We start from the raw sequence: 23,815 nt of genomic DNA on the forward strand, positions 1-23,815 counted from the left end.
CTATACTAAGTATACTAATATTATAAATGTGAAAGTAACTCTGTCTGTGTGTTTGTCTGTCGCTCTTTCACTGTCAAACCACTGAAACGAATTTTATGAAATTTGGTATCAAACAAACTTTAGCTCGAAGAGAAACTCAAACTCAAACTCAAATAACTTTATTCAATATAGAAGCATTACACTTTCTTATTGATTGTCAATTGAAACACTACCACCGGTTCGGAAAAGAAAATACCCTGACCTGAGAAGAACCGGCGAAAGAAACTCAGCGGGTTTTTTTTATTTTTTGTTTGTCTTATATATTATATAAACATATTATATGAGATGAAATAGCCAGGAGGCGATCGTTTCATTCCCAAGGTGTGCTATCGATCATAAACTCATTAATTGTATAGTAACCTTTTGCACACAAGCGTTCCTTAATAATTTTTTTTAATTTAAATTTGAGAGGACTGAGCTCCAAGAAAGGACATAGGCTACTTTTTTTGCCTAACATGTAACAAGCAACCCCTAAAACGCGAGAAAAGCCGCAGGTGACAACTTGTGAAGTATATTTGGATTTAATTTGATTGTATTTAACGAAACAAATGTATATAGTATATATTCCACGCTGCATACAATCTGAGGTACAATATTGGACGCGACGTGACGAAACTGGTGCAGTAATTGGCTTATACGACTGAGGCTCAGGCTCCAGTTTATAGCTTTTAACATCTAACAATCAAATTAAAGTGGCTTGTTAACCTTGGGTTTACTGCTCGTAATTTTCAATCGTATTTAACGTTGTATTATATATGAATTTAAAGCTTTAGAAATTATCGATAAACGATTTGAACCAAATTGGAAGAATAGTACGTTGACAGTAATTTTTTCCCAGGAATTTTATAAAAGAGAAGTAAAAGATCCACATGTCCTGATTGAATATCGAAACTGTCAACTGTTCTAATTTCTAATCATCAAAATCCTCTATAGGAGATATTAAGTATGACATTACCCTACTCTATACCCTGACAAAATGTCTGTAAAATTTCATAACCGGCTGAATTGTTAAGAGTCGAGATGGCCCAGTGGTTAGAACGCGTGCATCTTATACCGATGATTGCGGGTTCAAACCCAGGCAAGCACCGCTGATTCATGTGCTTAATTTGTCATTATAATTTATCTCGAACTCAGCGGTGAAGGAAAACATCGTGAGGAAACCTTCACGTGACAAATTTCATAGAAATTCTACCACATGTGTATTCCACCAACCCGCATTGGAACAGCGTGGTGGAATATGTTCCAAACCTTCTCCTCAAAGGAAGAGGAGGCCTTCAGCCCAGGAGTGGGAATTTACAGGCTGTTGTTGTTGTTTGTTGTTGTTGAATAGTTAAGGGGAAGTGTTACAAACAAACCAACTTCCTCGTTTCTAGTGAGGATGTAATCTTGTATTAAACCATCTCAGTCAATCTTTAACCACAATTCAGCAAATAACTCTGTTACTGTTTGGTAACAATCGGTGAGTGGGTGGTTACCATCCGGTCTACGAATCCACCGGTGAGTAACATGTATATATTTATCTTTTTTATGTCCCCCCATCGATAAATCTGACATATAATCGACAATTCGAGACGACGAAACCTTGATTCGATTTTTCATCGATTATCTGTCCCGACTCCCGACTTGGAGCGTCTAGAATGATTTGATTAGAATTTTGTGATTAATGAAATGTTTAATAAGTCATTAATATTCAATTTAAGAATATTGAAATGTGCTGTGAATCTGTAAATTCAGAATTAAATATTTTTCTCTCATTACTATAAAACAAATTAATGGTAACTAACGTCCTGTACATTTCCATTAAGGAGAGGGTTTAGAACATATTCCACCACGCCGTTCCAATGTGGGTTGGTGGAATGCACACGTGGCAGAATTTCGTTGAAATTAGACACATGTAGGTTTCATCACGATGTTTTCCTTCACCGCTGAGCACGAGATGAATTATAAAGACAAATTAAGCACATGAAACAGCGGTGCTTGCCTGGGTTTGAACCCGAAGTCATCGGTTAAGATTCACGCATTCTTACCGCTGGGCCATCTCAGCTCATCAAGTAATACTATTAATACGTTATAGATTAGTACAAAAAATGATGACCATGTAATTATTTTTCGAAAATAATTGAAGCTTGAAACAAATTTTGATCTCTGTTTTTATTACTTCTCGACTACTACGAAATATATTTTAAGTGCAATTTACTTTTCGTCATTGCAGCCGTGCGAAACCAAAACCAATCGTTAGTCTATGTATAAATATAAAGCATTACCATTATTTATATTAAAGAAATTTATGATTTTATTAAGCAGACGTCAGACATGCTATATATTAATTTACCAGATCAAACAGTTTACTAGTCTGTTCAATATCTAATCGAGTTTGTTTGAATTTCTGTTATTTAGGACCAATATACGCTTGTATAATACTCACTATCTACATATTATAAATATAAATTTTAGTAACTACTGAGTAACTTTTGAGTTTTTAGCCAGTTCTTCTAGCTAGTAGCTTCACTTAATGTAGTTGTTAAATGACGATTCAAATGTGTTTGTGGTTAAAAACCTACTTGCATTAAGTATATGTTAATTGGTTTGATTGATTGTTAAAGTTTGGATAGATTGATGCCTGTTAGTCGCTGACACCGAAACAGATAAGATAATAGTCTGGAAAAGCATATAGGTTTTATTTATAAGGTAATAAAACAATAATAAGTCATAATAAGTATTAACGTGAAGTCCTTTCATATTAGACCGGGAGATGATGACAAAATATTTGGTCATTTGTGCTAGTATGGCGGTTCTTCAGGGGTCTAATTACGTAAAGGCAAATTATGGTCATAGAGCTCGCACCGGCGGCCCAATCGTGTGGGCTTTAATCGAACGCGTCGGAAAAATATCGTGTCTCGAACGATTTGTTCCACAAAAATGCTTGTATTTTCAGATAGTCGAAAAAAAATAAGTAGACGGTAGGGTAATGCCATACTTCTCGGGTGTGGCTTGCAGCCCGCCATACAAACGCGAATATCTTAATTTTAATAAAACAATTCAACCATTTGTACCAGGTTAATTTTTGGATAGCTAATCATCGTCAAGTAGCCATTCACGAAAATCACCTTGCTATACTTTTCCGAGATTCCGGTCTATATATACAAATACGAATTAAAAATAGTTACTGTATAAGTCTTAATCACTTACTATGGTAAGAATTCTAGCAGCGTTTCCCCGTTAAATCGCAATTCTGATCCACTGGAGAACGATCAAACGAATCAGCCGTCCGGTCACCAGTGGAAGCAAAAAGACGTTATGCTTTTTAGCGCCACTTCTCCAAGAGCCAAGTGTTTTGACAGCAAATGGGACAAAAAAGAAATTTGACATAAGATACGAATATTTGGATTGTTCTTTTGCTTCTGCTTTTTTTTAGCATTTACTCTCCCACCTGAAGCTACGAGCAGACAAGAGTAATATACAATATAATGACCTATTTTTATTTAAATGTGAAAACTATCAACGCGGAATTGTTCGTGGATGGTGATAGAGTACTATTTTTGTTTAACCTTTAACCTTCCACCTTTTTTCAATGTCCAGTGAAATGGGGCGTAAAAGCTATCTTATTTTATATTATTAACGACTTGAAAAAAAAGTTGATCGTCAATTGGTCTTTATTTTTATCCGGATGAAATTCTCGCCAGATTAAAGAATTTGGTAACTTTTTTTTATCACATATGTAAGTATTCTTTTGATAAAGCCGATTTAAGATGACGTAAACTCCGTTCCAGCGTCTATCATTCAAAAAAGTCAAATTATCTAGCAGGGTTGTTTGTAAAAAACAATATTTAAAATATTTATATTCAAGCAACTTCTTTTTTTGAAGAGCAGTTTTCGTAATTTTGTAAAAAAAAGTTATCATTAAAGTTACCGTTATTTTCAGCATTAACAGCCCGTAGTCTGATAATTGGGAGTAGAATAGATGTGCCTCGGAGAGCATAGTCGTTGGTATTGCGGCTTAACACTTTCCGTTGGGATTTGCTATACCATCGGATTAAGAGAATGATGAATCAAAAAGTATACCTGTGTTTACACTGTGATATGAGCAACACCTATTCACTTCAATAGAAGCTAGTATTACTTGGTCATTAAAACAAAATACATTTGATACAATTCGGTGTGCTTTGAAAGTATCTTCAGTAATACTAATTAAATACAACAAGTATCTCATTTGCAATACTTTCTCGTACTCTAGTCCTCGAAACGAGGTTTCGGAATGTCACATTTGTAAGCAAGGATTTGTGCCTACAAGCAAGAACCATCGTACTAGATGGTAATGGTGATTTCCTAAAGGTCAGCTTTCCGATGGTTAGAAGAAAATTCTGAAGTTAACAGTCACATGAGATTAATGAGTGCTATATTGGCGAGGTAAAATTCCTTCCCCCGCTAAGAAGCAGGTCTGGCCTCTCCTAGGACCCATTATTATTGCAAATATTCACAAACAAAACTTAAGACAAACTTTAGACGGATGGAGTGATAAGCTACCTGATGGTAAGTGGTCACCATCATGACAAAGACATTGGTATTACGAGAAATATTAATGTTTTCTTACATTACCCAAGTATCATCACCTTTTTGAACTTTGATGATAGATATATCATGTAAGCGACTGTCAATGGACACCTTGTGGCTGTTTTAACAATCGCTCGCTCAAACGAACAACAATACTAATATATAATAGGGATTGCCGAAATGGCCCAGTGATTAGAACGCGTGCAACTTAACCGATAGTCACGGGTTCAAACCCAGGGAAGCACCTCTGAATTATAATATGCTTAATTTCTGTCTGTTGATGTTGATGGATGATGCGAATGTATATTTGTTTGGATTAAATGCGATCTTTTCAGTTGAAATCTCAGCCTTTAATTAGACCAGTGAATTAGCACAAAATGCGATTAAATCGTACCAGTGTTATCTGACTTATATTTTCCAAAATTTACGAAAATCCCTGTTTCAACCGAAATAATCAATATACAACAACAGCCTGTAAATTCCCACTGCTGGGCTCAAGGCCTCCTCTCCGTTTGAGGAGAAGGTTTTGGAACATATTCCACCACGCTGTTCCAATGCGGGTTGGTGGAATACACATGTGGCAGAATTTCTGTGAAATTTGTCACATGCAGGTTTCCTCATGATGTTTTCCTTCACCGCTGAGCACGAGATGAATTATAAAAATAAATTAAGCACATGAATCAGCGGTGCCTGCCTCGGTTTGAACCCGCAATCATCGGTTAAGATGCACGCGTTCTAACCACTAGGCCATCTCGACTCCTCAATAATCAATATGTTTAGATTTAATTGTATAATGTTTTTGCTTAGTACGCAAACTTTTTAAAAGACGAAATCGTAGTCCAATCGCTTATCAGGCGAACAGCTGCGATACTATGCTACTTTTAAATTAGAGAAATGGGATAAGTACTCCGAAAGATCACATTAATTTGTTTCATTGCTGGCACCGTTACATTGTGTCACCGTAAATTAAACCATATCAATATTCAGCTAAGGATCTGTTTTCATTGCATTTCCTAGTAGTTATATCGTGATTTTATCAAAATCAGACATTTAGAAAAGACGAAATATATCCAAATGGACGAGCAATGTTCTACGTATGAATTTGTTTTCAAATATATTATTAAATTGTCTTTAAAGATATAACATTGACTCTTGAAAGTTGAGCAAGGTAGTACAAATTAAAAAGAATATCAAAAAAAAATTGTTAATAAGAAAAGACTAGAAATATTGTCAAATAAATTTTTCACGATGAAAGTACCGGCAAACAGTAGTACTCAATATTATTGTGTTCTGAGTTGAAAGGTGAGTGAGCCAGTGTAGCTTGGAGCACAAGGAACATAACATCTCAGTTCTTTATGTGTTGATTGATGGCAAACATATAATAGAGCCATTGTATCTGGGGTGGTAACCACTCACCATCAGGTGGGGTATGACTCGTCCGCCTCACCATCTCAAAAAAACGAAAATATTTCAATTTAGAAAATTTAAAAGTAGGTCGCGTTCAAAATAAATAACCCAAACTTACCATACTATTTTGAAAATATCACCGTAACCACTTCCCAGGCAAGATTAACTATAAACAATGATAACAATTACATCACTGAATGCAAAAAGATAATGAACGATCTTGACAGTTTCTGGAATAAATACGGTATTTATTTGATCGTTAATGTCTAAACAGCACTGCACTTATTTTAGAGATGTGAAAAATTTTTTGTTAAATATTACAAGTACGCGGTGTTCAATCGTTCTGCGCCTGCGCCGACTAACTCGATATAACAGCATTGGTTCTTGTGATAGCATAGATTAAACAAATAGAACTGCTAAGTAATACTTCGTACATTTCCATCTTTTGATCGAGATGATGCTAATTGTCTTAAAATCATAACATTTGCTGTTCTTAAATAAACATTAATTATTATGAACAAAAATACCATTGTTTTTTATCATAAACCTTTTCATAAATCTTTTTACATATACATACCATCTGTTACCATCTCAATAGACAATGGTGATGTTAATATTAACGATTCTTTACCAGCTCCACCAACCTTGGGAAATAAATGTTATATCCATAGTGCCTGTAGTTAAACTGGTTTCACCCCTCAAATCGGAACACAACAACGGAAAAAGTTCATTAGTTATCAATGTTGTCTTGGGCCTGGGTGTTTATGGTAGCGTTACTACTCTTACTTCTGATTTTCCATAACACAAGTGCTTTAGCTAACATTGGGATCAGATAAATGTATGTGATGTTGTCCAATATATATATAGCGGCACATCTGCTTTTAACGCAATTCTGTGTCGGTCTCCGCTAATAATAGTGCGCGTGCGATGGTGGTTGTATCAGTTTAGTTTTTATTGTAGACCGCGCAGTCTTGAGTATTTCGGGCATTCGGTAGCTCACGCACTAACCGCTTGCAGCGATGTATGGGATTAGGTCATAAGATTTAATTGCAATCATATTTACATTTATTTGACAAGAATAATCGTAGAATTCATATTTATTTAAACATCCATATCACGTCCATGTAACGCAATGAGTTATACGCGTTCGTTTATCGTATGCCAGCATCTTTCAAAACTTATAGCCTCAATAAGGGTTGGGTTGGGATGAGACACATGCAGGTTGCCTTACCATGTTTTCCATAGAGATGAATTATAAACAAATTAAGCACATGAATATTCACTAATGCTTGCCTGGATTTGAGCCTCAGCATATACTACTATACTATTTATATTTTACTATTTTTTTCCCTTTAATCCCTTATAAATTTGGTGAAATGTGGAACATTCTTCTTAGTGTAGCGTGACAAGTAGGTCTTGAGATGCGATCGATCTCTTTGTTTGTATACTCGGGAAATAGAATTCCCGTATCAACATACAAATGGAATCGTGTCGCTGTATTTTCAAGAAAAATCACCAATACGTTTTACGTTTTAAAGCTAAATAGAATAAAAACGATTCTTGGTAGATGTATTGAACTATCTTCAATCTTCTTCAACCATTTTATTTCACCTCATTTACAGCAATATAAATACATAAATATTTAATAAAAAAGCGTGGAGTTAATACCTGTTGACTTCCAAGCAAGATATATTAATTTAAATAATTGTATTAACTAACATGACTTTGTATTTTTTAAATGTTGAAAAAGAGTAACTACTGAGTTTCTTGCCGGTTCTTCTCGGTAGAATCTACTTTCCGAACCGGTGGTAGCTCCCAATAATTTCATCCAAGCCTCATAATAAATCTGCTAATAACTGCTAGACCAATGCATTCATAAAATACACTCGGATAAACTAAACTAAGATCGAAGATAAAATAGATCAACAATAGAAAAATAAATTCATCAAGTGTAAGTTACGATTCAGGACCGCATAGATATTTGCGGGAATAGCCAATTCGATTTTATTACGTCTTCAGAAACTTTTACGTCGCACTCGGCGTCCCAATGAAACCCTCATTCCGCTTTTTGATTGGCGCAGTATGTTCACTACTACTATTTCTGAGGGAAATATGAATTTTTACTTCTTTTATGATACTAGAAAGATGGCCACTTAAAAAGTTCCCGTTTGACAAAAAATTGTGAGAAAAATTCAATGTTGAATGAGTGACTTTTTATTATAATCGATCGCATCAAAATTGGATGAAAGAAATTGTCATAAAAGGACTGCTTGTTCTTTTATGACGATTTAAAGATAAATGAAACCGTTTTAAAAATAAATATTAAACCGCAATCATAGTCTTATTTTTTTATGTCTAATAATTGTTATCCATAAAAAAGATATTCATTCATGTATTTTTTTATTATTTTAATTTAAGCGTACATAACTCTCAAATGCATACACAAGGTATTTTGTTAGAAAAAAATAATTTCGTTACGACATTTTATTTAAAATTAAAGCATTACTAATAGTAACAAGACACAATCATCTATCGAGTATATAATAATTTTATATAATATATATAAGTACAGTGTGCATGTACTTTTAAACTGTTTTCGGTAGAATATTATTCAGAGTGCGTTGACACACAGACCGAATTACTTGCTTACTTACTTATTTAGTCGAAATAATATTATTTAAACCTTTATATTTGCAACACACTTTAAGCTGCCGAGTTAATTTTCCTTTTAACGCACGAAGAAACACTTCGTAGATTAATCGCGCATTTATCAGTTGTACAAAAAAGATAAATTACAGACACAGAAAAAATAAACAATAAATACAATAAATCAAGCCGAGGATTATTCTATTTTAAGCACTGATAAAAGTTTATACAGAAAAATTTGTATTCAGCGATTATATCGGTGTTATTAATGTACCCGAATTTGTCATACCCACTAGGGCTGACAATTTAAAGGAAAATATTTCCCTTTAATAAACATTCTTAATAGTTAACTATATAGCTGGATAATCATTTTATTTTAAATTCCACAACAGCGATTTTTATGTCACTTTCTGCTTTGCACAAGCACTCTGTGGAACGAGTTTTCGCCGGCGGTTTTTCCGAACTGATACGATTTGCTTAGGAACCTTCAAGAAAAAAGCTTACTCTAAGCGTACACATTTCTTAATGGCAGGCAACGCAAGTCCACTAGTGTTGTAGATGTTCTTGGGTGATAGTGGTCATTTTCCATCAGGTAAGGCTTCTGCTCGTTTCGTAAAAAGAAAAATTAATTAAATGAAGTACAGTCTACTTGGTGGTAGGGCTTTGTGCAAGCCCGTCTGGGTAGGCACCACCCACTCATCAGTTATTCTACCGCCAAATAACAGTACTCAGTATTGTTGTGTTCCGGTCTAAAGGGTGAGTGAGCCAGTGTAACTACAGGTACAAGGGACATAACATCTTAGTTCCCAAGGTTGGTGGCGCATTAACGATGTAAGGAATAGTTAATATTTCTTACAGCGTCATTGTCTATGGGTGATGGTGACCACTTACCATCAGGTGGCTCGTATGCTCGTCCGCCAACCTATACTAAGTATAAAAAAAAAGTCAGGGAAAGAAAAGGTTCGTCACCTTAAGGTCTATTTTCGTGTGCTCAGTATGAGCGATAATCTGCTTTACCGATCGAGAATATAATAGGTTGGGGAAAAAGTTTCTTCGTATTTTATATGAAAATTCAAAAAGTTTTTTTTTATAGTTTATTTACATTTGACTATAGTATATAGGTGCCATTTTGTTCCATAACTTTTTGCCATCTTGTTGGTAGTGACATGATCCCTTTGCTGTAAAAAATTTGGTGCTTCTGATCGAAAAACTGCGACAAGTGGTTTTGGCAGTCCTCTCGTGATGTTAACCTGACACTGCCTAAGGAATTCTGCAGAGACCGAAACAGATGAAAATCTGAAGGTGCAAGGTCAGGACTATACGGAGGCTGCATTAATACCTCCCAGCCAAACTCTCGTAATTTTTGTTGAGTGGCTAAAGATGTGTGAGGTCTAGCGTTGTCATGGTGAAAAACCACACCCCTTCTGTTGATCAATTCTGGCCGCTTTCTCTCAATTTCTTGCTTCAATCTCATCAATTGTTCGCAATACAGTTCTGAATCGATGGTCCTGCCGGGCGGTAACAGCTCATAATGAATTATGCCCTTCCAATCCCACCATACACACAGCATTACCTTGTTGCGAGTTAATCCGGGTTTTGCCACAGTCTGTGAAGCTTGACCGGCCTTTGACCACGATCTTTTTCGCACGTTCTTGTCGTATGTGATCCACTTTTCATCACCAGTTATCAGCTTCTTCAAAAATGGTTCGGTTTCATTATGTCGTAATAAAGAATCACAAATGAGTACACGGTTCATTAGGTTTCTTTCAGTGAGTTCATGAGGCACCCATATATCGAGCTTTTTTGTGTACCCAGCTTTATTCAAATGAGTCAAAACCGTTTTGTGGTCAATTGCCAGTTCTTCAGCTACATCGTAACTACTAATATGCCGATTTTGCTCCACTTTTTCAAAAATGGCATCAATTTTGTCCGTAACAGGGCGACCAGAGCGAGATGCGGCTTGAAAACGCTTAAACCAAACTTGCGCTACTCTCACAGATACTGCATTAGGTCCATAAACATCACAAATTTTTTTCGCGGCTTGAGTTGCATTTTTACCTTTTTTATAGTAAAATTTTAAAATGTATCGAATTTCTTCTTTAGATTCACTCATTTTAACAACAACAAATACAAATGAAAATCACACAAATTCCTAATTTGAATTTGGAAGTGCCTTCTTTAAAATTAAAACTTTTTAATGATACCAAAGCCAGCCAGATACAAATGGTATAGCCAAAGAGATTTTATTACAAGTTCATACATACTATATGCGAAAAGACTTTTTCCCCAACCTAATATGATACTGACAGACATATTTTGACAATTCAGTAAAAATATCATATCTGATTTAAATTTGTAACGATTAATTACGTCATTAAAAAGGTAAGATGTTGATATAAAACTAGACGTAGTAAAAAGAAGACTATTTTGAACCAAGTTATCATGCTATGTAAGTTTAATTTTATATGCAGTTGTCAGTTTAGTGCTTTAGTTACAAAAGGTACTAAGAGTCTACGACTTGATAAATGAATGAATTCGAAAACTGACGAAGGTTTTCTTACTCTGACTGTACCGTATACTCAATAGCTACTCATATTTAAACGACAAACTACTACTGTACTAACACTTAATAATTTCGTATTCAGTTTGAAGCTAGGTAAGTGCCTAGTATTTTAAGGCCATGGTTGTTGTGAATTTTTCATACTATGGCTACACTCGGTTGTAACCATTTAAAGCCATGTGAAGTTTTTTTAATTTATCTACCAATAATAAATAACACCAAAAACAATTACAATTCATGTAATAATACTACTCACATTATATAAATTTATGGCACTATATTAATTTACCAATATATATACTTTTACCGCCCATCTCAGAACCTCGTTATCTTCTCCACTGACTGTTTAAAATCAACCGCCTTTTGTTTTTCTCGTGCCAGGCAGTACCAGTCGCAGCACCACGCCACGAGAGGAAGTGACGGGAGTCCCACAATACGGTGTAGATAACCGAACCAATAAAATCATACTAATAACCTATATATATATATTGCAATTAAAAAAAAGCATTACATAGAATTTAAAAATCAAAGCAGCACTAAATGTTATTATTTGAATTAAAATTATATAAGTACATATATTTAAAAAATCATGACATTCAGGGCTGAGGTTCCATAAAATCGAAAAAAAAATTTTCTTTTCCCATTTTACCTTTTAAAAAATGTTAGTAGTATGAAATGTTTACTCTTCAATCAAAACATGTGAGACGAAATACTACTTGTCACTTTGGTTTTCTACCTCTCTTAAGTTGACGACAATATTGCCAGCCCTATTTTAGCATCTAAATTATCGAAACACGATTTTGATAATCTGCAATAATTTATATAGGATATTGCAAATACATTGCAAATCTTCCCAGCTAAGTCATTCAGAAAGAAACAAATTTTGACAGTTCGGTATGCTGGTTTACACTGTTTTAAATATAATGGCGGCACTTCACTTGACATATAAAATGTATTTGTTTATTTGTATTTAATTTTTTACAGCGATTAGATTTCGCTGTAGGGGTTGCCCTACTTATTTATTATTGTGATATTTATTTCCATAGACATTTTTATCTCTAATTTGTATGTTTTTTTTGACAATTTAAATTTGGAAAGGTCTTATTTATTTTCTTAGGATTCTGCCATTATTCGGCTAGTCTGTTTATTATCGGATTGTCTCTTCTATGGCTTTTCAGGTTGTTGTCCAGAATCTCCTTGGTAGTGGCCATTCATGTTACTGGCGCGTGTTTCTGTTGTTTGTCTTTATTATAATTAACGAATATTTTCGTGTGACAAAAATAGGAACCACCATTTTATATATTTATTTAATATTTGGGAAATAAACAGATATAAAATATAATCTAATTACATAATACAGTTTAGATATCACATTATCCAGCGAAGTTTCCACCGATTGATAAAATATAAAATGCACTCATATATTTTAACACAATAAGAAATAAATATTTGACAATATTAAAAGTATATAGTTAAGTTAATTTAAGAAGGTTACATATGTATATAATGAGAATTTGTACTTCGACGGCATTAAATGTAAATAAAATTATGAAAGATGTTGTGATAGATTTAATTTTTTTATCCCTACCATAGTAACTCACTCACACACATTTAAAGTTGTAATAAAATGAACATTGTAAAATACGATAAAGTGTGATGTCTATTTCGAGCGACTTGACACCGAACATCTTCAACACGTAGGCATGAATCATAAAATTGAATGCCAAATTTGTAAACATTGGCAATTTATTTAATCTTTTCATTCATTCGTTTCCATTACAAAATAAAATCCTGTGAAAATAAATCTATATAATATATCGTTTAATACCTTTCCCTTAAAATATTATAACGCAATATTTCACCTATTATAAGTAAGTATATTTTGGTCACTAGAATACCTTAAATTATTTATATTTAATACAATTAGGACTCACCAAACATTTACCCGTTTTGATATAAACTTATATAATATTACCTAAATATTATAATACGTAAATAACAATTTTAAGAAAAAGAAAAACCGACTTCAAACGAAACACTATTTTAAAACAAATGAATATGCACGAAAAAGTAATAAAAATAATTGCGTATTCAACATATTTTTTAGAGTCTTCCTAAGTTAAATGAAATGAAAAATAATAGACTACTTAAAAGTCGATTAACGATTACATCATGTAGTTATAATTATTGGTATATTACACCGACTCCAAATATAACAATAATTATAACTACATGATATAATCGTTAATCGACTTTTAAGTAGTCTAATATTTTTCATTTCATTTAACTTAGGAAGACTCTAAAAAATATGTTGAATACGCAATTATTTTTATTACTTTTTCGTGCATATTCATTTGTTTTAAAATAGTGTTTCGTTTGAAGTCGGTTTTTCTTTTTGTTAAAAAGCTTTATTTATTTTTTGATTTTAAGTGAAGCTGATGTTGACTAACTATTTTTTTTTTTAATATGGATAGATTAAGCATTCCGTTTATATGAGTCAGAAACTCCTTCGAGGACAATTTCAAAGGAAACTTGCGAATAAAGCAAAAATAGACTTTCGAAAATGCGGATTTAATACGTCACGCGGCGTAAACTACAAGGATCCCTCGAAAGAGCTGTAATCGAACTCAGCAAAAAAACTTTGAAAAAGACCAACTATATTTCGTACATCATATGACATCACATCACATACACAAAATTTGATTAAAGATAGTAAGAAATTCTGCCCCATATCGCACCCTAACTGCGAGCCGTATAGGAGTTCCATCACTACATAGTATAAAACAAAGTCGCTTTCTCTGTCCCTATATCTTTAAATCTACGCAACGGATTTTGATGCGGTTTTTTTTAAAAGATAGTGTGATTTAAGGGGAAGGTTTGTGTATATAATACATGAACAATATAGTAAAGAAACACTGATAATTTTAGAAGTTTGCGATGTGATGTCGTATATAAACAAATTCTGTAGTATATTTAGTATCAGTATTGCACCCGTGCGAAGCCGGGGTGGGTAGCTAGTTGATTATAATATTCGACTATGATAATTACATAAACATAACAACATTACGGAAGGAGACTCAAATATCCAAATAACCTATAAATAAAAGATTCGACCGAGTATCGCTAACGTGCTCCTCAGAATTGTTCCGTTCCCTTCCGTTCCGTTACTTTGACATGGATCCTGTGCTCAGAACCTTACCAAACTTTCACCAAATTACCCTTGAAGTATATATTTTATAATAAAAAAAGAATTATCAAAATTGGTTAACGTGATTTTGAACGTGATTTCAGTTATTCACCTATTTGTCGCGCATATACATAATGCAAATTTAAGACTTATGTCGTTTTCATATGGATACCATCATCGGAAAAAAATAAAAAAAACCCACGGGAAGCACTACCGTTCAAACAAAAAAAAAATTATCAAAATCGGTCCACCCAGTGAAAAGTTATGAGGTAACAAACATAAAAAAAAAAAAAAAAAAAAAAAATAAAAAAATACAGACGAATTGATAACCTCCTCCTTTTGGAAGTCGGTTGAAAAAAAAGTTTTAACGTATTGTTATAGCATTAGTCATTTTAGTCATTATAAATACATAAATATTCTTATTACACTAATATAAATTTAACTTGTTCGACTTATTCCTAGTTAGGGTTAAGTACACTTTAAATAATTAAATGAAGTCTTAACTGAACATATACTTCTCTTTAGCGCCCTCTGTAGAATTGATTTGAATATGTTTACACAAATCAAAGGTATATGGCAAGTTTAACAATGTAATCAGAGATGGCGCTGCGAGATAACGTTCAGGATCTCTTAATAATTTAGGCTAATAAATATACGGCAAATAATGTGTTGTAACATTATTTTCCATACGTTTATTAATTTAAAATGAAAAAATATATATTTTATTAAGTTCAATCAGTACCACTATTAATCACTTTTTAAATCATATAGACCTCTAGTACACGTGAGGCCAATTTGTTCAGCCGATATTACCTTATTATTTCCTTTGATCATATTTATAACTTATATTTTAGCATAGAAGATTTACTATAAATTATACAGTGATCATGTCTGAAATTCTATGGCGTGGTATCAAGCCTTAATTATATCAAAATCATATGAATTAAATATCTATGTAAATCTTTTACTTGTTATAGTTATACATATGTTAAGTTACAATAATATTTTTTAAGTGACTTTTTAATATGATTAAATAACTTTTTATGTTTCTTGAAATTATTATCTATTTGTTTCTTATGTGTATCATGTGTATAGCTTACATAATTTTTATTTCAATCAATAGAACTGGCAACACTACAAAAGTCTTTCAAACCGAAATCTGATTGCCAACCTTCTCTTTTGCTTTGACATTTCGTTCAAGCAAACGTCTATTTACGGCAATACACGTTTCGTGTCTTTACGACTTAAAAGTAAGTGTTTTTAATAAAAATACTAATTTAAAATTGTGTCCCAATATTAGATTAATATAAATATCAGGCATTACTATGAATTTGTTATAATTTCACCGAGATTAACTTGGCTGAAAAACTAAGTGCGCGATAACCTTACAATGCAGTTGCTCATAAATTAAAGCTAGTTTGTTTTAGTTTATCTTGTGTCGCAACATTAATTAATGTGATTTTTAACACGTTCGTCATATTCTGAATGTAATAAAGTTATTTATCATCCGAAATTTACTTGTTGTATACGGTCATACGACCATGCGAGTGGCGCCGGCTGGTGTTATAAAGACCATGTGTAATATAAATGTGATATTGCAGAATGCGTTACGTGGCCGCGTATTTGTTAGCTGTGCTGGGAGGCAAGGCAGCACCCGCCGCTGCTGACTTGGAGAAAATCCTCAGTTCCGTTGGTATTGAGGCTGACTCTGACAAGCTGAAGAAAGTCATCGACGAACTCAATGGCAAGACCGTTGAGGACTTAATCGCGCAAGGTAAACGATATTAAAATTTATTTGATATGTAGAGGTTATGTTTCTGTGAATTCTGGTTTTGGTCAACTTACTAGATATTTAGTTAAGAAATTTCTTACACCATATGTGTAGTAGAATTTTTACCTTAAAGGTAAAAGTTGTTAATTAAGCACTTTAGGTACATCAGCATACCTATTATTTATATCCTACTCATACGTAACATTGAATTTCATTAGATGAGATCATTAAAAATTGTATGAGTTCGCGCCAAACATCGGTGTAAGTTTGATGTCAAACATTAAAAAAACTCGTACGTGACTGTCACAGAAAAACAAACGATTACCATTCTATATTAAATGATGATATTACAACCATACCATCTTTCGTCTGAAGAACATTGCTGTTAACCTTAAACCTGATGCTTGTGCGCAAATCGAGCGACACGTGTGTGCGTCCGCCATATGTTAATGTGTGTTTGTGTGTGCGTCAGGTCGCGAGAAGCTGTCGTCGATGCCGGCGGGAGGCGCCGCCCCGGCCGCGGCCGCCGCGGCGCCCGCTGCTGCCGCTGCCGAAGAGAAGAAAGGTTTGTTTATCAATATCAACAAGATACCTAGCCCTAGCTGAGACGGCCCAGTGGTTAGAACGCGTGCATCTTAACCGATGAATGCGGGTTCAAACCCAGGCAAGCACCGCTATATATATGTGCTTAATTTGTGTTTATAATTCATCTCGTGCTCGGCGGTGAAGGAAAACATCGTGAGGAAACCTGCATGTGTCTTAATTTCATCGAAATTCTGCCACATGTGCATTCCACCAACAACCCGTATTGGAACAGCGTGGTGGAATATGTTCCAAACCCTCTCCTTAATGGCAGAGGAGGCCTTATCCCAGGAGTGGGAAATTTACAGGCTGTTACTTTACTTTTTTTTTTACTTTACTTCCTAGCCCATAAGGTCCTCACAGTTTCCATAACTATGGAGTAGTCAAACCTTTAAGAGGAACATTTGTATAAAACTAATTATAACGAATGAATCGCGTATATTAATTATTTTTTTTTAAACATCCCGACGTTTCGAGCACTTTACAGCGTTCGTGGTCACGGGTAGACAACATTAAGGAACATTTGTGTTATCTTGAATCAATTCAGTATCTTATATTTCATAATATGGAGCGCCAAAAATTGAACTTTCAACACTCATCAATAAATACTCGACACACTTGCTTGTTTTGTCCCAAATCTATCTATTATAATACTGTAAGCAGTTGTAGTTTTTTTGTACAAATTCAATGAATAATATATTCTTATTCATAAATCATAATACCTGGTATATTTATAGTACATGATGATTCGTAAAATCACCATCTTTCGACTGAGAAACAGTGCTGTTACATTTTACTATACTGATTCATAAAATAAATATAAGTATTTCTAGTGAAATTATTCATTTTACTAATATATTGTTTAAAATTTACAGAAGAGAAAGAGGCCAAGAAAGAGGAATCGGAGTCTGAGGACGAGGATATGGGCTTCGGTCTTTTTGACTAAACTTTTAAAGGTGAGTTCGTTTAAAACACTCGTACACACTATGTTAATATTATTATATGTGTTATGTTCTTTTGATATTACTTCTACGTAACAAATTTAAACAATATAATGAAGAAAGAATTCAATATAATTGGTTTTGTTTGTTTTATGTATGTCACATCACGATTCAGTGCTGCCAATATCATTTTGGCAATGAATTGCAGACATTTTTAAAGGTCTGTTTAATATGTGAGGGTTGTCATTGTAATATTTAAAGTAATATAGCTTTGTTTGGCTTTTGGGATCCTCGTGTAGACTACTACTGACTTTGGTATGTGTTGAGGTTAAAAGGGTTTGTGAGCCATTGTCACCGCGGATACAATCCCTCATCTTTGTTCCTAAAGCAGGCACATTGGTGTTGCCAGAAAGTTGTGACCATTTAACCATCAGGTGGCCAATATAATTCCTAATAAATATACATATTAATGTTTGTCCCGTTGTCCACAGATGTGCAGTGCACGCGGTTTTTATTCCATTTAATGGTGTAAGCGTAAATTGACGGCAAGTGTGTTTCTGTGAAATATATCTTGCAAGAAAATCTTTGGAGTTTTATTTTCTATAAACATTATGCAATAATCATTTCTCCTGTATATTAAGACTTTTCAATTGATTTCTTAAGAGATAAGATTTTAATTAACATGGTTATTATTATGATTTAAGTTATAAATTGTTGTATTAATAAATAAGATTAATTTAAGACATTCGTAGATAATGTCGAAATTCGAGCTCCACTGAACAAAAGTAAAAAACATGGTAAATATCCTGAAATTAATAACTTCTTAATAGTTTTTTTAATTGTCCAACAAGTACCAACCCACGGTAATTAAATAAGTCTTATCTTATGATTTATTTTACATTTGATAAGTTGGAATGTTATGTTATTTCAGTCAAATTTGACAAAAAGCTGGCTTTTGTATAATGTACTCTTGTTAGGTATGTAAATGCTAGAATTATTAATAGCAATGGGAACTATATTAAGTCAATAATGACTTATATTTTTATATATTTATGCTACAAGTTACCCATGCTTTCCTTAATTTCAGGTCAAAGATTAATATGTGTAAGTATATAGGCAGTTAAAATAAAAATGAAAAGCAAAGTAGTCACATTAAAAACAAGTAACACCCTCTTTTAAATGATTCTTAATTTCACATTGCTTAAACTGTGTTGGTATGGATGTTTCATCGAGATGGTTTACTTTACTACTGAGCATATATGATTGGCTTAAGAGTCGAGATGTCCCAGTGGTTAGAACGCGTGCATCTTAACCGATGATTGCGGGTTCAAACCCAGGCAAGCACCCCTGACTCATGTGCCTAATTTGTCTTTATAATTCATTTCGTGCTCAGCGGTGAAGGAAAACATCGTGAGGAAACCTGCATTTGACAAATTTCATAGAAATTCTGCCACAAGTGTATTCCACCAACCCGCATTGGAACAGCGTTGTGGAATATGTTCCAAACCTTCTCCTCAAAGGGAGAGGAGGCCTTTATCCCTGCAGTGGGAGATTCACAGGCTGTTACTTACTTTACTGTTTGCATCATCATTCCAAAGTGAAGATTGATTCAAGTGGTAGGTTTTATGTACATACACGTACAATATAGTAGAGGAATACGGATAATTTTAGTGATTTTAAAGTAAATTTTAAATAAACGCATTTTTTTTTGCTTTTATATTGCAAACGCACACCACACAATGTAGTGTACACCTTAAAAAGTCCGTGAAGGTATATTATGCTTATCTCTTAGGGATAACCCACAATGGCCATTTTTTATCCCTTACCTTTTTCAGAAATAATGGCTTATTTTCGAAGCGATTTTAAATAGTAGAGCATTCATTCTTGACCAACTAAATGACCTTAAAAACATTGTGCATTTAATATAAATCAATATCGCCCTTCGGAAAATATATTTTCGAAGGTATTACAGATTTAAAATGCAAATACCGCGGATTGTATTGTCTAACGACTGAAAAACTGAACTTTGGTAGACATTCCGTAGTGTATTTAGTAATGGTATTGCAACTGCGAATCCAAATTCGGTCACTAGTATATAATCAACAAAAAATTGCAATATATGTCAATCGCAGTACTCATTGCTCTGTAAATTCACGTAGGCGCTGGACGCCCTGTGCTTATTGATAAATTTATCGACTATTAAAGTTTTTTAAGTCTTAAGAAGATAGCGAAAATAATCTAATGCTCGTCGAAGCCAAGCTACTGATAATAATCTGGTCGAAACCAGCATTAAAATGTTCTGTTGTCATTACGAAATAAACCGTACTCTCGGATCTCTAAATATATACTTGTATTGCATGCAGAATAAGAGACACAGACAAAGCTCAACTTTCTAGAGGTCCTTGAGCTATGACGGAGAGGAAGTCCTTATTATACAAATTAATTTAACCGTTTTCATTGTCAGTCTGGTTTGACAGGAAGATGTTTCCTCTCTTTGTCAGTAATTTAAAACTGATTAGTTACATTATTATAATTTGAGTATATCTAGATAACTAAACAAATATCAAATCGTCGGCTGTCCCTATTACATAAACCATAGTTATGTACTGAGTCTTTTATTGGTTTAACTTCTAATAACTCTTCCAACTATTATTTTAAACTCCACGAGCAAAGAGCCTACTTACCTATTCAAAGACAATGAGATTTAGACAGACAATTTCATTAACTACTAACACTGAAATGGGCACCAGAGTTACCGTGTTAAGGCCGAATGACCTTGCACCTCTTATCTTAGATACTAACGATACTTTTTAAGGGATCGTGTGCAAATATATATAATTAAATCAAAAAAAAATGGCGTACAAACGTGTCTTTTAAATAGAAAACATTAAAAAAAATGTTTTTCTTCATAGTTCTTTCATTATTGTGTGGTGGTACGGAACCCTTAATGTTTATGTCTCGCATTTTTTTTTTAATTAATATGTATAATTGGATTTAATCTCCCTTTTCATAGATCCAGTTGTGGCACCGACTTAGCTTGACTTTCCCTATTTAGGAGCAGACAGTCCCAATAGTAGAGGTGGACAGACTGTTAAGTATTATACTGATTGTGTATTTGCTTATAATTGTATCGATCTATAAAGTTTAAGTACATTATGTACTCCAAACTTATCAACAACTTATAAATTTTCAAGGCTAATGCTTATCTTACCGACGATAGTTATGCCCACATAGTGCACAATATCGTGCATTAAATGCCATATCTTTAACCCTCATCTTTCATGTGGAGTACGACTTAGTTGCAACTAAGGGCCAATGAAAATCGAGGAACTATCGTTAAGCGTTGGCTATATCATCACACTTGCAGGCAAGTCTCGTCTTACGCGACATTAGATACAATGCTGAATCAGCACTATGCTGATAAGATAAGCGTATACGTGATTTGGTCGGTATGCGTATACCGACATCAAATATCATGAAAATAAGTTTATCTGTCCTGTTACGCAAATCTATAATAGCATTAAGACAATCACCTGATTGTATATTAGTTTAAAACATTTTTTATCTTGAAAAATAGTTCAGTATCGAATAAAGGTTCCTAACGGTGACATGAGTTTCAAGGACAAGGTTGTGATAGTGACGGGCGCCAGCTCCGGTATCGGAGCGGCGGCGGCGATTGCGTTCAGCGCTGAAGGAGCGCGGGTGGTCATGGTCGGCCGCGACAGCACCAAGCTGACAGCCGTCGCCGCGAAATGCACCAACCCTCTAGTGATCCAAGCCGATGTTTCCAAAGATGACGACGCGAAACGTATCATTGACGAAACCATACAGAAGTTCGGACAATTGGACGTACTGGTCAACAATGCTGGTTTAATGTCGTTGATTGGCTGTCTCCTACAAGGTGATATGATGAAGTCTTATGACACAATTATGAGCGTGAACCTTCGCGCCGTAGTTCACTTGACTAACTTGGCTGCGCCGCATCTGATCAAGACTAAGGGGAACGTTATCAATATATCCAGTATCGCTGGTCATTTGCCATCATTTTCACCGTTTGCGACAAACTACAGCGTTTCCAAAGCCGCGTTGAACCATTTCACTACATGTGCTGCTACAGAATTGGGACCCCATGGTGTCAGAGTGAACGCCATCTCCCCGGGACCGGTCAGAACTGATATATTAGAGAACGCTAAATACCCTAACAGCTGGGAAGATTTAGCTAAGTTTACACTGTTTAATACGGTCAGTGAGGCGAACGAAGTAGCAGATTTGATAATGTACCTGGCTAGTGACAAAGCCAAGTCGATCACTGGATCCAACTACGTCTTAGACTGCGGCTCGATGCTTAAACGCGTGTAATATATTGTATCTGCTAAAATATAATTAAAACTTACCCCATCATTGTTTTATTTAAATTTAAATTAATTTTCGTCCGAGGTTCGCATTTTAGAGGGTTGTCTGTCACGCGTTAGGCAAAAAACGTAGCCTGTGCCCTGTCTTGAAGTTCGAGAATGCTTCTACTTCTAGAAAGGCTACGCTTCGGTTCCACTACCTCATACCATATAAGTCGTATAATGTATTTCTACTTTTATATATAACAACAGTAGCTCAGTCACTAAACTTTAATTATGTATTATTATAAAATGATTTTATTATTAATATTTTGTTAAATCCTTTTATTAACAATTCAAAAATTGAATTATAATCGTTTGGATCCTGCATCGCACACAATTTACAAGTTACAGTATGAATCTTTGAAACAATTTAATTTATTAGCCCTTATTGGTCTGTATGTTATATTTTATTAATGATAAATTTATTGTTTGCCAATGAAATATATATGTAACATTGCTAGAATTTAATTATATTTGAGGGTGATGATCCATTTTGGCTTCCCCGAGCAAGTGTGCTTAATTTCGTAAGTGTATGTTTTTATTATTACCCACGAATTACTCGAATACTAAAAGTCGTATTGAAATGATCATTTTTAATCTACGTTGAACCTAAGTACACTTCAACGTAGGGAAGACCAGTTTTTTCTAAATTTAGTCGGTTCAATTTGGTTATTTCATTGTAATTATATCTGTTACCATCCATAATATCATCCATATCCATAATAAATAGTAAATAAATTACGAACAATACCATTCATCATTCATGCAGCTATTAATATACTGATATCTATCCAGATAAGGTAGGTTTAGTATTTACCTAGTGCGGCTTGCAAATTGTTTATACAAGTTCTTATCATAATTGTTACGTTGCACTTATCACCAACCCAAAGTGATTTATTCTGATATTCAGTTTTAATAGCGCGACGTAATTAGCGCAGTATCAAATACAACTTCAGACAGGAAACATGAGTTTCAAGGATAAGGTTGTGATAGTGACGGGAGCCAGCTCCGGTATCGGAGCGGCGGCTGCGATTGCGTTCAGCGCTGAAGGAGCGCGAGTGGTCATGGTCGGCCGCGACAGCACCAAGCTCAAAGCAGTCGCCGCGAAATGCACCAACCCTCTCCTGATCACCGCTGACCTTTCCAAAGATGACGACGTGAAACGTATCGTCGATGAAACATTGAAGAAGTTCGGTCAGTTAGACGTCCTCGTCAACAACGCTGGTATGTCAGTTTTAGCCAACCTCCTTGATGTCGACATGATAAAGGCTTACGATGCAGTTATGAGCGTTAACGTTCGCGCCGTCGTTTACTTGACCAACTTGTCTGCGCCGCATCTGATCAAGACTAAAGGAAACGTCATCAATATATCGAGCGTGTCTGGTTATTTGACACCAATTTCATCATCTACAACTAATTATAACATCTGACAACAAAAAGCTGCGTTGAACCATTTCACTGCTTGTGCGGCCACAGAATTGGGACGGCACGGTGTGAGAGTGAACGGAATCTGCCCGGGACCGGTCAGAACAGACTTCTTTTCAAACAATAAATATTCTGCTTCATGGGATGATCTATCGAATATTACGCAGCTTGGTAGAGTAAGTGAGGCGAACGAAATAGCAGATTTGATAATGTACCTGGCGAGTGACAAAGCCAAGTCGATCACTGGATCCAACTACGTCATAGACTGCGGCACGATGCTTAGACGCGTGTAAATAAAATAATTGAATCTTA

General features: G+C 34.5%; 3 protein-coding genes and 1 pseudogene across 3 annotated transcripts in view; 3 read left to right on the plus strand and 1 right to left on the minus strand.

Moving 5' to 3' along the window:
- Window positions 1-6,341, minus strand: part of LOC124532911 (TWiK family of potassium channels protein 18) — a 30,791-nt gene extending 24,450 nt beyond the window's left edge. Inside the window, exon 1 of the mRNA XM_047108029.1 lies at window positions 6,116-6,341. The gene's annotated coding sequence lies outside the window, so the exon portion shown is untranslated. The remainder of the gene's footprint in view (window positions 1-6,115) is intronic.
- Window positions 6,342-15,500: 9,159 nt separating this feature from the next.
- LOC124533202 (60S acidic ribosomal protein P2) lies at window positions 15,501-18,266 on the plus strand. The gene is made up of 5 exons (XM_047108388.1): window positions 15,501-15,640; window positions 15,992-16,164; window positions 16,634-16,726; window positions 17,619-17,699; window positions 18,176-18,266. Exons 2-4 carry the CDS (start codon window positions 15,993-15,995, stop codon window positions 17,687-17,689), a joined length of 336 nt encoding a protein of 111 aa, XP_046964344.1. The 5' UTR covers window positions 15,501-15,640; window position 15,992; the 3' UTR covers window positions 17,690-17,699; window positions 18,176-18,266.
- A 2,895-nt stretch (window positions 18,267-21,161) lies between these two features.
- LOC124533200 (3-oxoacyl-[acyl-carrier-protein] reductase-like) lies at window positions 21,162-22,079 on the plus strand. Its single transcript, XM_047108386.1, has one exon. It carries the CDS (start codon window positions 21,294-21,296, stop codon window positions 22,041-22,043), a length of 750 nt encoding a protein of 249 aa, XP_046964342.1. The 5' UTR covers window positions 21,162-21,293; the 3' UTR covers window positions 22,044-22,079.
- Window positions 22,080-22,935: 856 nt separating this feature from the next.
- On the plus strand, window positions 22,936-23,815 carry LOC124533199 (annotated as a pseudogene).

This window comes from Vanessa cardui, chromosome 10 (genome assembly GCF_905220365.1).
Source record: "Vanessa cardui chromosome 10, ilVanCard2.1, whole genome shotgun sequence".
Taxonomy (NCBI): domain Eukaryota; kingdom Metazoa; phylum Arthropoda; class Insecta; order Lepidoptera; family Nymphalidae; genus Vanessa; species Vanessa cardui.

Coding starts and splice junctions, on each gene's coding strand:
- LOC124533200 (XM_047108386.1), top strand. CDS start 21,294: ATGAGTTTCAAGGACAAGGTTGTGATAGTGACGGGCGCCAGCTCCGGT.
- LOC124533202 (XM_047108388.1), top strand. CDS start 15,993: ATGCGTTACGTGGCCGCGTATTTGTTAGCTGTGCTGGGAGGCAAGGCA. Junction 16,165..16,633: donor TGAGGACTTAATCGCGCAAG/GTAAACGATATT, acceptor TGTGTGCGTCAG/GTCGCGAGAAGCTGTCGTCG. Junction 16,727..17,618: donor CGCTGCCGAAGAGAAGAAAG/GTTTGTTTATCA, acceptor TAAAATTTACAG/AAGAGAAAGAGGCCAAGAAA.